This window comes from Canis aureus, chromosome 8, assembly GCF_053574225.1.
Source record: "Canis aureus isolate CA01 chromosome 8, VMU_Caureus_v.1.0, whole genome shotgun sequence".
NCBI lineage: Eukaryota > Metazoa > Chordata > Mammalia > Carnivora > Canidae > Canis > Canis aureus.
The window spans coordinates 21,730,894-21,744,845 of record NC_135618.1 but is presented as its reverse complement, the minus strand read 5'-3'; the positions used below and the strand labels follow the sequence as shown (position 1 = coordinate 21,744,845).

At 35.3% G+C, this 13,952-nt stretch overlaps 1 protein-coding gene across 16 annotated transcripts in view; it reads right to left on the bottom strand.

The window, feature by feature from the left end:
• Window positions 1–13,952, bottom strand: part of CCDC18 (coiled-coil domain containing 18) — a 110,623-nt gene that overhangs the window by 49,646 nt on the left and 47,025 nt on the right. For all 16 annotated transcript variants that reach the window (XM_077905456.1, XM_077905460.1, XM_077905459.1 and 13 more), the window contains 5 exons: window positions 12,699–12,815; window positions 10,216–10,383; window positions 7,371–7,513; window positions 1,928–2,091; window positions 1,449–1,662 (listed from right to left, as the gene is read on the bottom strand). In XM_077905456.1, the coding sequence (XP_077761582.1) occupies window positions 1,449–1,662; window positions 1,928–2,091; window positions 7,371–7,513; window positions 10,216–10,383; window positions 12,699–12,815 (806 nt within the window). The remainder of the gene's footprint in view (window positions 1–1,448; window positions 1,663–1,927; window positions 2,092–7,370; window positions 7,514–10,215; window positions 10,384–12,698; window positions 12,816–13,952) is intronic.

Here is a 13,952-nt window from a genome sequence, read left to right as displayed (position 1 = left end):
CAATTGCCTGATTCTGAGATGGATGAAGGGTAGAGTTATAAAGAAAAAAAAAAAGAGTTCTGTTTTGGCCAAGTTTAAGATGCCTCTTAAAAATACCTGAGTGAGGAAAAAAAAAAAAAAAAACTTGAGTGAGGGATGCCTGGGTGGCTCAGCAGTTGAGCATCTGCCTTTGGCTCAGGATGTGATCCTGGGGTTCCAGGATCAAGTCCCACATAGGGCTCCCTTGAGGCACCCTGCTTCTCCTTCTGCCTAGGTTTCTGCCTCTCTCTCTCATGAATAAATAAATAAAATCTTAAAAAGAATACCTGAGTGAAGGTAACAAGTAAATCATTAGATATTTGAGTCTGCAGTTTGGGGAAGAGATCATTACTAGAGATGTGAGTGGAAGTCTGACACACAGTATGTATGTATGTATGTATGTATGTATGTATGTATTTTTAAAGATTTTATTTATTTATTTATTCATGAGAGACAGACAGAGAGAAAGAGAGAGAGAGAGAGGCAGAGACACAGGCAGAGGGAGAAGCAGGCTCCATGCAGTTAGCCCAACATGGGACTCAATCCCAGGACACCAGGATCATGTCCTGGACTGAAGGCGGCGCTAAACCGCTGAGCCACCTGGGCTGCCCCTGACACACGGTATTTAAAGCTATATGAAATTTACTATGAATGAGTTTGTGGGTAGAAAAGAGATGGAGGTCCTTCACTGAGTCATGGGATGATATCTAAGTTCCTGGATCTTCTTGCTGCTCTCTCTCCTGTCATCCCACATTTCACATTCTGGTTTGTAATTCTGCTTTCCTTCTCAGAATCTATTTCCTACATCTTAGTTCTGGTCTGGCTCTCTACCCGCACTGACCAAAGATGTGTGCTGGAACAGCATTTTATGTTATCACTGGTAATCTAAGAACCCAGATTTTAGAGTTGGTCAGACTTGTGTTTAACTCCCTTCTCTGGACCTTATTATCTAAGTTTGAGTATTTTACTTAATTTTCTCAAGTCCCAGTTTTCTCAAGTGTAAAAAGGCGCTGATATGTATACGATAGGTTTATTGTAAAGAAATGAGTAAGATCATATAGGGAGCCCCTGGCATAATCCTGGCACAAAATAAAGGCTTAATATAAAGAAAACATGTTATTATTAATATCATTTTGCTATTAACCACTGCTGTATACTGCCCTAATTATTCTTTACCACTATATAATATAGGAGAGGGTCAGAATAAAATGGTCTAAAGACCAAGGATAGAAATATTAGTCACAAGGAATGGCTGAACTACTTAGATGGAGTATAAAGACAGGCTGACTGGGATGAACAGTGAGCCAAAGGCAGTTGAGAAATTTAGACATCCAGAATTAAGCAAAAAACTTTACTATATGACCCAAGGAGTCAGAGTAATAAAGTGAAATATCTGTAATTGTGATATCATTTCTTATTATTTAACGCACCTAAGTTCAGCTGTAAGATCTTTTATAGTAGAGTATTTTTCCTCTAATGATAATTGAGCCTTCTGTAGTACATCTCTCAATTCCTGAAGTTGTCTTAAAGTACTTTTTAATTCTCCATGAGCATTCTGGAGTTCAGATTCTAATGCTTCCCGTTTCTGCAAAGCTTCTGTTAGTTCAGTTTCAGTGTGGTGCTGTAATTTTTCTAATTCCTTCACTGTTGAAAGCAAAGAATAATTTTAGTTTTAAAAACATTTTATTTAAACTCAATGTGCCAGAGAGAATAATTTTAGAACTATATAAAAACCATTTATTAAAAATTTATAAATAATTATAATTAAGAATATCGAATTCTATTCATCTACAAGAGGCTATAAAATACATATTGTCCTTTCCAGTCCTACTAACCCAAATTCTCACTTTATTCTACTTTTTAAATATAAATAAACAGGCAGCTAAGCTCAGCTAACCTGTTAGCTTACCAGAATTTGTCTTCTTATCTAGTTCTGTCTTTGTCTGTTCTAAGATCATGTCTAACTGAGAGAGATGCATTACTTTATTTTCTCCATCTCGTTTTAGGTACATTATTTCTTTTTCCATTTTAGATAGGTCTTCTTTGTACTGATCCATCTCAAGTTTCACTTGTCTAATTAAAAACAAAAAATAAAACCATAAATGATAATTTGGAAACCTAAAGCCAATTGACTTTTAGTCTCTGACTAAAAAAATCTGCAAATTATATAAGGGCAAATACCAGCAAAACATCATCAGAATCTTGGGTCACCCTTAGGTCCTATTATTAAAAATGCTAAAAGATTCTAATTCTGCACCAATTATGTACCACTAAATAGTACTGTACTACCTGGTAATATTTAACAAGGTTAGCCTTCTTTTCAATCTAACTACAGTTAGCTTGTATAAAGCTTTGTACACTGAGAACATCCATGGATAGTTGTCTGATTCATCTGGAATTTTTATTATCTGCCACACAGAAAATAAGGAAGCCAAGCAATCAAAATATTCACCATAATGACCATACTACTTATAGGAGAACCAAGTCAGTTCTTTGTATTCAGACCTTTATTATTTATGTTATCTTTTTTAGCTTTACAAGGAACTAGAGATTCCCAGACTAGTGCAACTTTCTTGCTTTGCAGATGAGGAAAGTGGAAGGTTCGTGAATTGTCTGGCATAAGACAAAGAAGTTAACAGTGAGAGAATCAGGTTTACTAACTTTCAGTCAGCCCTGAACTTATTCCAACATGGAAGATCCTTCATCTATAGATAAACTAACACAGTGAAAGTTTTAAGTTCATTTATTGGTAATTCCAAAGTGATATTCACTAAGTAAATAAGTGTTAATGTCATCCTCAATGGTCGGTAGAATTGATGCTTCCTGAATCAACATTTTTTGTCACTGTTGTTCTTTATGTCTTTGATATTTTCTAAATTGAGTTTGCAAGCAGGAACACTGCTTTTATAAATGCAACTTAGACAAATGTGAATTTGTTCAAGAGGTTTTTAATCTGATGTCCATGAGAGAACTTGAGGAAAACTATAAAACTCCTGAAACAATATGCAAAATTATGTATACATATGTTCCATGTATTGATAATAATCCATAACTCTTTATCATGCCCTCAAATATGTTCACAGTCTAAAAAGGTAAGAAGCTTATTTGATAAATGATAATTACCCTTTTACAGTTCTAAAATTCCACATAAGTGATTTTTAGCTTGACTAATTCATTTCTTACGTTACAGCAGATATAAAACATAATTAGAAAATAATACATGAAAGAGGTTGGCTTACAGTACCAAGAGACGAAAGCTTGTCAGCAAGGAAGTTGGGGGAAAATTATATTAAAAATATACAATAATTGGAAAAGGACAGTAATCTACAAACAGTAAAAAACAGTAAAAAAACTCCAATATTTTGTTGAGGTGCTATTATATATCTCAGCATGGTATAATAACTGATGTATTTGTAATGAAAACCCTGAGACGACCAGAAAAATTAAAAATGACAAGAAAATATATATTTTAGAAAATTTCTACCAAAAAGGATATTTTTTTGTTGTAATACAGTTTCAGTACTCGATAAATTCCACACTTACTTATCAGCAATTACTCATTCTTTCTTGATGCTAGGTGAATGAGGCATTAGTATAATAAATATTTAAGGGTTTAAAAATGTTTAATTATTATATAAATAATCCAATACCAAAGATTTCCCCTTAACTTTCAAAATTTTACAACACGCTTTAAACTCGTCAGTTTTACCAGAAATATTTCACCTTCTTATTGCAGGGTTACAGAGCAATCAAGTCTGAGATTGGAAATAAAGCCAAAGGAAGGATCATGCAAACATACTAAACTTTTAGATGTGACAGCTGAGACTCTCTGGCCTCTTCCAATGTAAAAAAAAAAAAAAAGAAAAAAAAATTACAATGGTAATGGAGGCAGTCTGAGAAATCTAAAAAGTGCTATAGGAGCCTCAGCACTGAGAAGCCAGGATCAGGATCGTTTACATGAAGTGACATTTACATGTAGTACCAGAAGCACCTTGTAGTTGGTTGTTTTAAAGCATATCTAAACTATGCATTTCATAACCTAACTTCTTTGAATTTCACTCTCTTACTTTAAATTAGGGAAAATAAATAAATAAATAAATAAATAAATAAATAAATAATAAAACCCATATTGTAGGGCTGTTTTGAAGAATGAGTTAATGTGTCTACCTAGCACATTGCCTGGCACACAAAAAGGCATTCAATAAATTAGTCTCCTTTCTTTCTATCTGAAGATATTTTAATTCTAAAACAGATCCAAGGAGATATTTTAACTGTAATACCTTTTGAGAGAGGAAAAAAAAGAGTTTTATAAATTGTAGTTCCAGAAGTGAAAGAAGCAATAATGAGACCAGAGAAACTGAAGAGCAGAGAAAACCCTGCTTCCTGAAGAGAAGATATCATGGAACTAGAGTATTCCTTTCTTATGAAGTTTAACTGTTTTGCTGATAGGCTTATTAGCATTTGGGACACTTTTCCTATTATATGTGCCTATTAGCTATAATCAAGAAGAGGTTTTGTCTAGAAGCCAAAGGGTAAAGGTAAGAAGAGGAATAAGCAATTGCTTCAATTTTCTCATTGAAACAGAAAGCAAGGGATGCCTGGGTGGCTCAGTGGTTGAGCACCTGCCTTCGGCTCAGGGCATGATCCCGGAGTCCCAGGATCAAGTCCTGCATTGGGCTCCCTGCATGGAGCCTGTTTCTCCCTCTGCTCGTGTCTCTGCCTCTCTCTCTGTGTCTCTCATGAATAAATAAATAAAATATTAAAAACAAAAAACAAAAAACAGAAAGCAAGATCATCAGTGAGAGCAAAGATTGGGAAGGAGCTGTTGGGAGTTTTGAAAGAAAAGGGCTAAGTATAAGAGTCTTCTACAAGTCAGTAAGGTTGTGATTGCCAGGCAGCAGGTCCCTTAAAGGGGGTCCCTTAAGGTTGAAATTATGAATTTTTATATTTTTAAAAAGACTTTGAGAGACAGATAACAAGAGAGTGAGCAGGGGCGAAAGGGAGAAGGAGCCTCCCTGCCCCAGGTCCTGGGATCATGACCAGAGCTGAAGGCAGATGTCTAACTGGCTGAGCCACCCAGGTACCCCTGAAATTACAAATTTAAAGCAAGACTGGTCAGCATGCTCATATTTTCCTCCAGCTTCTCTAGAGATACCAGCATGGAGTAGTGTGAGTTGGATTTTTAGTACTGTATAGAAAAAGTGAGAGAGAGGTAACAGAGTTGCAACTAGATGTAAATAATTGATTTTGATATTTGACTAGAATTTAAGCTCAGTAAAGAAATGAGAGGAGGACATCAAGGAATAAGACAGTGGTGGAACTGATGAATTAGAGATCTTGGTGAGATCAAAGAATTGTTGAATTTGGGGAATTAAAGGGTATCAGGTGGTAACAGAGATATAGATGCCTAATATTTAGATTACAGAAAAACTGAAGATGTTTTGAAATGACAAGGTCTAGAGCAAATCATGAGATATGATAGAACCCAAGAGGAAAGGAATTTTTTAAATAAGAAGCTAACATCTCAGAACAATCAGCTAACAGATATTGAAATCTTCAATAATAATGACAGGAGTGGTGTTGCAGGAAATAACAATACATCACGTGGCCTGTAGGTGTCACAACAGTGAAGGATGATATGGTCTGAAGACCAGAAGTTCAGAGTATGGTGTACTACTCCATATCTCAACCCTGTGGTACAAGAACCATGGGAAAGGGACGCCTGGGTGGCTCAGTGGTTGAGCGTCTGCCTTTGCCTCAGGGCATGATCCTGGGGTCTGGGATCGAGTGCCGCATAGGGCTCCTTGCAAGGAGCCTGCTTCTCCCTCTGCCTATGTTTCTGCCTCTCTCTCTCTGTATGAGAGAGAATGAATGAATGAATAAATGAACAAATGAACAAATAAAATCTTAAAAAAAAAGAACTGTGGGAAAAATTTTTTACTTTAGAGGGCTACAGGACAAGAAGCAAGGTTCTCAGGGAAGAGTAAGATTTCTGTTAAAGCAAGAAAAAAGAAGTAAAGAATATAGATAATGTCTCTCAGGATAGCCTGTGAATTCCAGAGGACAAGTGGAAGTCTCTCAGAAGTTGGGATAAGCTGAGAGAAGGAAACAGTATATGTGGTGAGGTTTTGGGGAATTAGTATGAGAGATGACTGTTGACCTGGAAGTACACAGCTTCTTGTGGTGTCTGGCATAAGCAAGGATAACATTATTATGTAACTATTCAATTAGACACTGGTGGTGAGGCTGTTGTGTGGGTAGACATCAGTCAATGGAAGGAAGGAGGTCTGAAGAACTGTGCGTGATCTTAGTCTTAAACACAGGGCAATCCTCTTGACCCAGTTCTAGATGACAGTTGACATCTAGAAAAGCAAGTTGCTACTCAATGCACAAAGCCCTGATCTTTACTCTTGTCAGTGGGAGAGAGGGAACCTGAGGACATGGGGTTTTAGTTCAATGCCTAAGTTAATTCTTGACTCCTGTTGGTAGCACTGTAGTTAATTATGAGTGTATAATTTCCTTTAGAGGTTTTATGTATTTATTTGAGAAAGAAGGACAGAGATAGTGACAGAGCACAAGCAGGGAGGAGAAGGAAAAGCAGGATCCCCACTGAGCAGAGAGCCCGATGCAGGGCTCAATCCCAAGACGGTGGGTCATGACCTGAGCCAAAGGAAGATGCTCAGCCAACTGAGCCACACACGTGGCCCCCCCTTTGAGTGTATTAATCATGTTAGCTCTTGCTGACAAAGCATTAGAGGTCTGGGGAAGCTGGGGAATGCTTTCACCTTATGGGTCCTTTCTTAACCAATTAACTAATGATTCCTGGTCTGGACTCAACCAAATTAAGTCAGAATCCTTGGAGGTGAGACCTAGGCATCACTACTTTTTAAAGCTCCTCAGGTAATTTTAATGATCAGCCAAGATTCAAAATCACTGTTGTATTCTGTTAAGCTAATCTCCTCCATAAACAATTAGACACCATGAAAGTTTTCAATGAGTACATCTTTGCCTACAACTTTTAATAGTATTCACAATTTAATATAATAGTTGCTGGGTGCCTATGAAGTGTAGGGAACTATGCTAATTGTTGTGGGAGGATCCTAAAGTAAACTAGAAATTATTTTGGCCTTAAGGAACTTTTAATACAATAGGAGGATAAAGGATGTTAACTATAATACAAAAAAAGCATAAAGAAGGATATAAAGGTATAAACAAAATGCTGTAAAAACACAGGCTGTGAAAAAATTAAATCTTTAAACAAATGCTTCACTTAACATTATATGATATTGAAATTCAGGTAACTACTGATGTTGAAATAGGAAGAAAAAGAAAAACTAACATATTCATTTTACCTGGCAGTACCAGTAAGCTCAATAACTTTTTGCCTTTTCAAATCAGCTTCACGTGTGGCTGCTTCACATTTCTCCTCCATTTTTCTCAACTTTTCAGCTGAACTTTCCCTTTGTTTTTGAAGCTCTTGTTCCAGTTTTGATACCTTATAAAACAATTTTCATTAAGTATTTTAAGTTCAGTCACAGTATAACATTCTTTGGAATAAAAATATTTATATAAATTTTAGCCTATCATTCAGTTTCCAGATTCCAGTTTCCAGTATTATAAAACTCAAAGTACAGAGTAGGAAGTAAATGTTTTGGAAATAAAAAGGCAAAACTTAACTTTGTATAAGATATTTCATTCATATACATATTTAGAAGTAGCCACATCATAACACTAAGATAAGATTTACAAGAATTGAACAAAATAATGATTAATGTGCCCCTTTTCATTATCCAAATCCATTTGAAATGTTTTCTTCTCTGGTCAAACTATGTTGCTTTCCTTCTTCACAAATTCATTCATTCATGAAGACTTCTAAATTCCCAACTGCTCTCAAACATTACCACTTGTATTTGCTCCTATTATTTCGTCTGTTCTCCTACAGTGAAACACGTATTTTTTTCCTACCATATAAGTCAAATTGCTCCTGACTATCACTGCTCTCTCTTCTTGGCTTCTTTATATTAGCATTTAAAATGTTCAAGACATTCCCATTATGAAAAACTATCCTCCATACCTCTACCTCTCTCCAACTACCACCACCCTTTCTTTCCTCCTCTTCAAAGCCCAATTTCCCAGTTTCCTATTCTTGTTGTATCATCTTCTCACTTCTCATTCACTCCCCAAACCAAAGCAATTTAGCCATTCTACAAAACTGAGCAGTGTCACTAATGACCTCCATGTTGCTAATTCCAGTGGACATTTCTCAGCCCTCATTTTACTTGATCTTGATTTCAGCAGCCCATGGCACCAATTATCATTCCTTATTTCATGAAATACTTACTTTGGCTTCTATGTACCATATCTCATAGAGATCTGTTCAAGTTAATCTTCTCACCTCTTATTCTGTATTTTCTCCCTAGTTAAACTCAGACACTCCATGTTTTCAATGAACATCTACATGACTGTGCTCTTCAAGTTAATTCTGGCTAATGGCCTTAATATCCTCTCTGCTCTTCTAAAACCTCTCACTAAAGAACTGAATACAGATTATAAGTTATTAATTCTACACTTCTAATTCAAGTTCCAAGAATAAAATTAAAATAGAACCCAGGTAAAAACTAAAGAGAACCATCTGCGTTTTATTAAATACACTCATAAAGCAGAAAGAATCTAAAAATGAGTAATAATCTGAAAGGATCTAACATGTAATCTATGCATACTGGGAAATAAATGAAAGGCAGAAAGAGAATTCTGTATACACTGGAATATTTACTCCAAATACTAGAGAAATTTTGAGATAGAAACTTCTTGGGCAGCTCAGGTGGCTCGGTGGTTTAGCGCTGCCTTCAGCCCAGGACCTGATCCTGGAGACCCGGGATCAAGTCCCACATCAGGCTCCCTCATGGAGCCTGCTTCTCCTTCTGCCTGTGTCTCTGCCTCTTTCTCTCTCTCTCTCTGTGTCTCTTGTGAATAAATAAAATTTAAAAAATAAACAAAAACTTCTTTAGACCCTCGAAGAAATTAAAGAACATACAAAAATCTCTTAAAGATCACAAAGAAAAAAAAATTACCAAATGAGTATACAAATGAATTGGTAGATTTATGGGGGAAAAAAAGAGACGAAAGCCATAATATCATTACTGAAATGAAAACAACTTCAGAAGGAACAAGAATTTTAATCAATTCTGAAAACCAGAGTCAACAACAAGGGACTTAGGAAGTGGGAATCAAGCGCAGAAGAGATGAAGAAATGCTTTTGGATGAAGCTGAACAGTAGGCATAGCAAACAATAGGTCTAGACTTTAACAAAGGGATGGAAAGCCACAGAACAGCTGTCTCTTAAAAAAAGAAAACAGGGAATACCTGCTTCATATTTCTGAATGCATTGAGAGATTCTTTAGTTCCACTGGAGAGGCTGAAGATGAATTTAGAATATATAAATAAAAAGTCATCCAAATTACAAAAAGGTAAGGTGTTGTGAGATTATAGGGAATGTTTTTTAATTTATACATTTTTATAAAGTTTGAAAAAGAAAAAACAAAACCAAAAATATGAAATAGCTGTCCAAAGAATTCAGATGAACTGGTAATGAATGAAAGAGAAAAGATTCAACTCTAGTATAAAATTCCTAAGATTCTTTCATTGTAGTTATCATTTAGTTTTAGAAATAGTTTCCTCGGCAGCCCTGGTGGCTCAGCGGTTTAGCACCAGCCTTCGGCCTAGGGTCTGATCCTGGAGACCTGGGATCGAGTCCCATGTCCGGCTCCCTGCATGGAGCCTGCTTCTCCTTCTGCCTGTGTCTCTGCCCCTCTCTCTCTCTCTTTTTCTGTGTCTCTCATGAATAAATAAATTAAATATTAAAAAAAAAGAAATAGTTTCCTTTGGAATTTTTCTTGTAGTACACTGCTTTAGCATTTCTTTGGGGTTATCACACATCCTGATCCAAAAACATGATTGAATGAAGAAGTCTAAATTATAACTAAGTTCCATAGATGATAAAAATGTGCCCATAGCATTAGAGATGTAGGTTAGAATACACAAAAATAGAATTTTACCTATTTTTCAATGTTAAAATAGAATATTTCTTAGACTAGGAAATCTTTTCAGGTAAACAGCAATTAATAACAAAATATTTATTACTGATTTTTAAAATTTCTATTTCATACAAGTGAAACTATTTTGACCAATAATATATACCTGTTTTTCAAGTTTAGTTTGAATGTCTTCTAGCTCTCCGTTTCTAATTGTTTCTTGTTGTAACATTTGCTGCTGTTGCTGAAGAGTATGCTGTAGAATAACATTCTGCTCAGCAGTCTCTTGAAGACTGTGATTTTTTATCTTTAGTTCTTTCTGTAAGCAGTATACCTAACAAATATATAAATTTCTCATTAAAATGACATGTCAAATAAAAAGCCGTAAAATGTCAAAGTAGTCTTCCTTCTTACCTTCACGTGTCATGTGGGATAATTGTATTTATGGCTATAGTTTGTTACATGGAAGGGCAGGTTCATTTTTCTGATGGGAGGATACATTAGAAGGGTCTGTTTATACGACTGACTCTTGGATGGTGTCTGGGAATGTGGCTTCTGAAACATTCCCTAAGTGATGAGATTGTTTTGGCTTATGGCACTGAATCACACTTTCCTTCTGGGAGTTTCTAATTTTGATACTTGTCCTAGGTGACTAGCCCCCAGTAAAAATCCTGAACTTTGAGTCATAAACAAACTTCTCTGGGCAGAAACACTGCACACACATTGCCACATTTCACTGCTAGAGAAAGAAGCATGTTTTATGTGACTCCTCTCAGAGAAGGGACAGAACCCAGGAAGCCATGGATTTCTCCACGCTACATATAATGAAACTTTCTCCTTACTGATAATAAACTACAGGCATATAAGCACTGCATAAATGTTAGGTGCTATTTATTATATTATTGTTGTAATAATTGTTGTAATTGTTGTAAAACTATTGCTGTTGTTTATAAAATGGTATCTCAGTAAATCATGCAAATATTCACGATCCAAAAAACACATAAAGGAGGGGCACCTGGCTGGCTCAGTGGTTGAATGTCTGCTTTTGGTTCAGGTCATGACCCCAGGGTCTTGGGATCAAGTCCCACATTGGGCTCCCTGCAGGGAACCTGCTTCTCCCTCTGCCTATGTCTCTGCCTTTCTCTCTGTATCGCTCGTGAATAAATAAAACCTTAAAAACAAAAACAAAACACATAAAGGAATGACAATATCAACTAAGAAACTGTATTCATTCACTCCACATTTTAAGGCTTGAATATGCTGGTCCTCAAAATTGCTTTAAAAGATACCTTTAAAATTATCTGGAAGTATTTACTAGGAAGGAGAAAAATTCCCTTTGTCCTAATAATCCAAATCCAATAAATCTGCCAAAAGAAATTATGTTAAAATCAAATTAATAATGCAGCATAATTTAATATTTATTTTTTAATATTCTTTACCTGCTCCCAAAAGAGGAAAAGTTTAATAAATGATGATATATCAATCTGATTTAAAATGATGCAACCACTTAAAATCATAATTTAAAAGACAGGAGCAAATACAATATTTACAAAATGAAATTAAGGGGGAAACCCCCCCAGAATTACATTTCACTAACATAATTATGAAAAACAGGCAGGCACATAGACTACTGAAAACTTAAGTATTAGAAAGTGGATTGTAGGTAAATCTTTAAAAAATTTCTTATTGTTGCTTACATAACAATTTTTAACATGAAGGAAAATAAAAGCCTTTCTTTTAAAGCAAAAAAATCTTTCCAATAAGTATTCCAGAAGAAAGAATTTTTAAACTGCTAGAAAATAGTAGAAGAGAACTCTGACTTGGTCCTTTCTTCTAATTATCCAGTATCTCAATAATTCATCTCAATAGAGAAAGTTGAATTTCTAAATCTAATTCTCAATCCTTTAGACAACCAGAAAAAGCAAAAACAAAATGAAAAAACTTGAGGCATTTTATACTTCTAAATCTAAAACAATATTCTAAGTGTTAATCATTTTATATTACTCTCTATATTAATCATTTTATATTAGAATTACTCTAAATAATTTCATCTTCTGATTCCCTCGAAATAGATAAAAGAATCAGAATTTAAGGTGTCATATTTTGTGTTGCACTGAATTAATGTTTGTTATAAACAAAGAATATGGGACACCTAGGTGGCTCAGCAGTTGAGCGTCTGCCTTTGGCTCAGGGCATAATCCCACAGTCCTGGGATTGAGTCCCACATCGGCCTCTGTGCATGGAGCCTGCTTCTCCCTCTGCCTGTGTCTGCCTCTCTCTGTTTCTTTCATGAATAAATAAATAAAACCTTAAAAAAAAACAAAGAATATAAAATTAGAATTTATATTTTAATGTAAAGATTTTATATATTTATCTGAGAGACAGATTACAAGTGGGAGGGAGGGGCAGAGGGAGAAGCAGACTCTCCTCTGAGCAGGGAGCCACTATGGGGTTCTATCCCAGGACCCGGGGATCATGACCTGAGCCAAAGGCAGACATTAACTGACTGAGTCACCCACATGCCCCTTAATGAAATTTTTTTTTTTTTATCAGCTACATTAAGATGTACTTTTAAAGAATATTTAAAAAAAAAAAAACTCAAAAAGAAATCATGTGAAAAATATGCTATTTACAAAAGTGCTAATTTACCTCTTCAGATTTCTTCTTTAGCTGCTTTTCAAACTTTTCCTTATTTCCTTCTAATTGATTCAAATGCAAGGCAAGTTCTTCCTTACAAATTTCCAGTGCTGAATCTAGTTGTCTGACCTAAGCAGGAAAAAAGTAAAAAAAGAAAAATCAATTCATAGTAATGAGTGCTTATTATATATTCAATATTTTACAGGTTTATGTTACCTAAATGCTTCAAACAGTGAATACTCAGCCCAACTTAGGGTACAAAATGGTATTATAGAAAAGATTTATTTAGAAAACAAATTTTTCATTGCAAATTAGGAGATCGGAGATTGAGGTCCTGAAGAATAAACAGAACATGAACAAGTGAAGAAGGGCATTCTGGGGAGAGGGAGTAAGTCCAGAGACAAGACAATGTGAAAAGGAATGGTGTGAAGTTGGCAATTTAGGGTATGAAGAGTATCAGTTTATAGGAGATGGGTATTTGGGAGATTAGATTGGAAAGACATACTGGGGCCAACTGTCAAGAACCTGTAGACCAAATGCCCTAAAACACTAACCTAAAATGGTAAGCAATATATAAGCCTATTCCTTAAGTTCCCTTGATCAAGGAAAAAAGCACTGGTGTACTCTGCTAATAATTCTATGGAGTGAATATTCTAAATATGATGAAGTCACTAAGAAAATGAAAATGTTTCTGTAAGCTGGAAAAAAAACTTAGGAGGCTGCATTTGTTTTGAATCAATGAAAACATTTTCAGAAAGGCAGCACCGTAACTTGGTTCAATAGCTGCAAATGCTTTACACTGTAACCTTAATAATAAAGAGCAAATGAGCAAAGAGCAACCCAAATTCAGTAACTTTTTTTTCCACAAAAATTAGTTCAAGGGCCAAAATTTGCACATGTGATCCATATCCCACATGTCAATAAGATGCCTGTCTTGCTCCTTTCTTACTATAATTTTGAGCTTTTCGGGAGTGTTTTTTCCCCCCTTAAAGCAAGCATTCTTATAAGTCATCTTGAAGGTGTAAAAGAAATCTCAAGATGAGAAAAAGAGAAAAATGCTCCCTCTTGCAGATACTATTTATTCTATATCATAAAATTATTCTTGCAACTCATTTCTAAATAGACAATCTTGAAAGACAATTTTTGAAGACAGTCCCTCTAGTCTGTGAGTATAACCATTAACAGCTAAAGAGTTGGTAATTTTGAATTATTATCCTTGCTAATAAATTATTGCCCTAGTATAATAATTTTTAAATTAATGTTTGT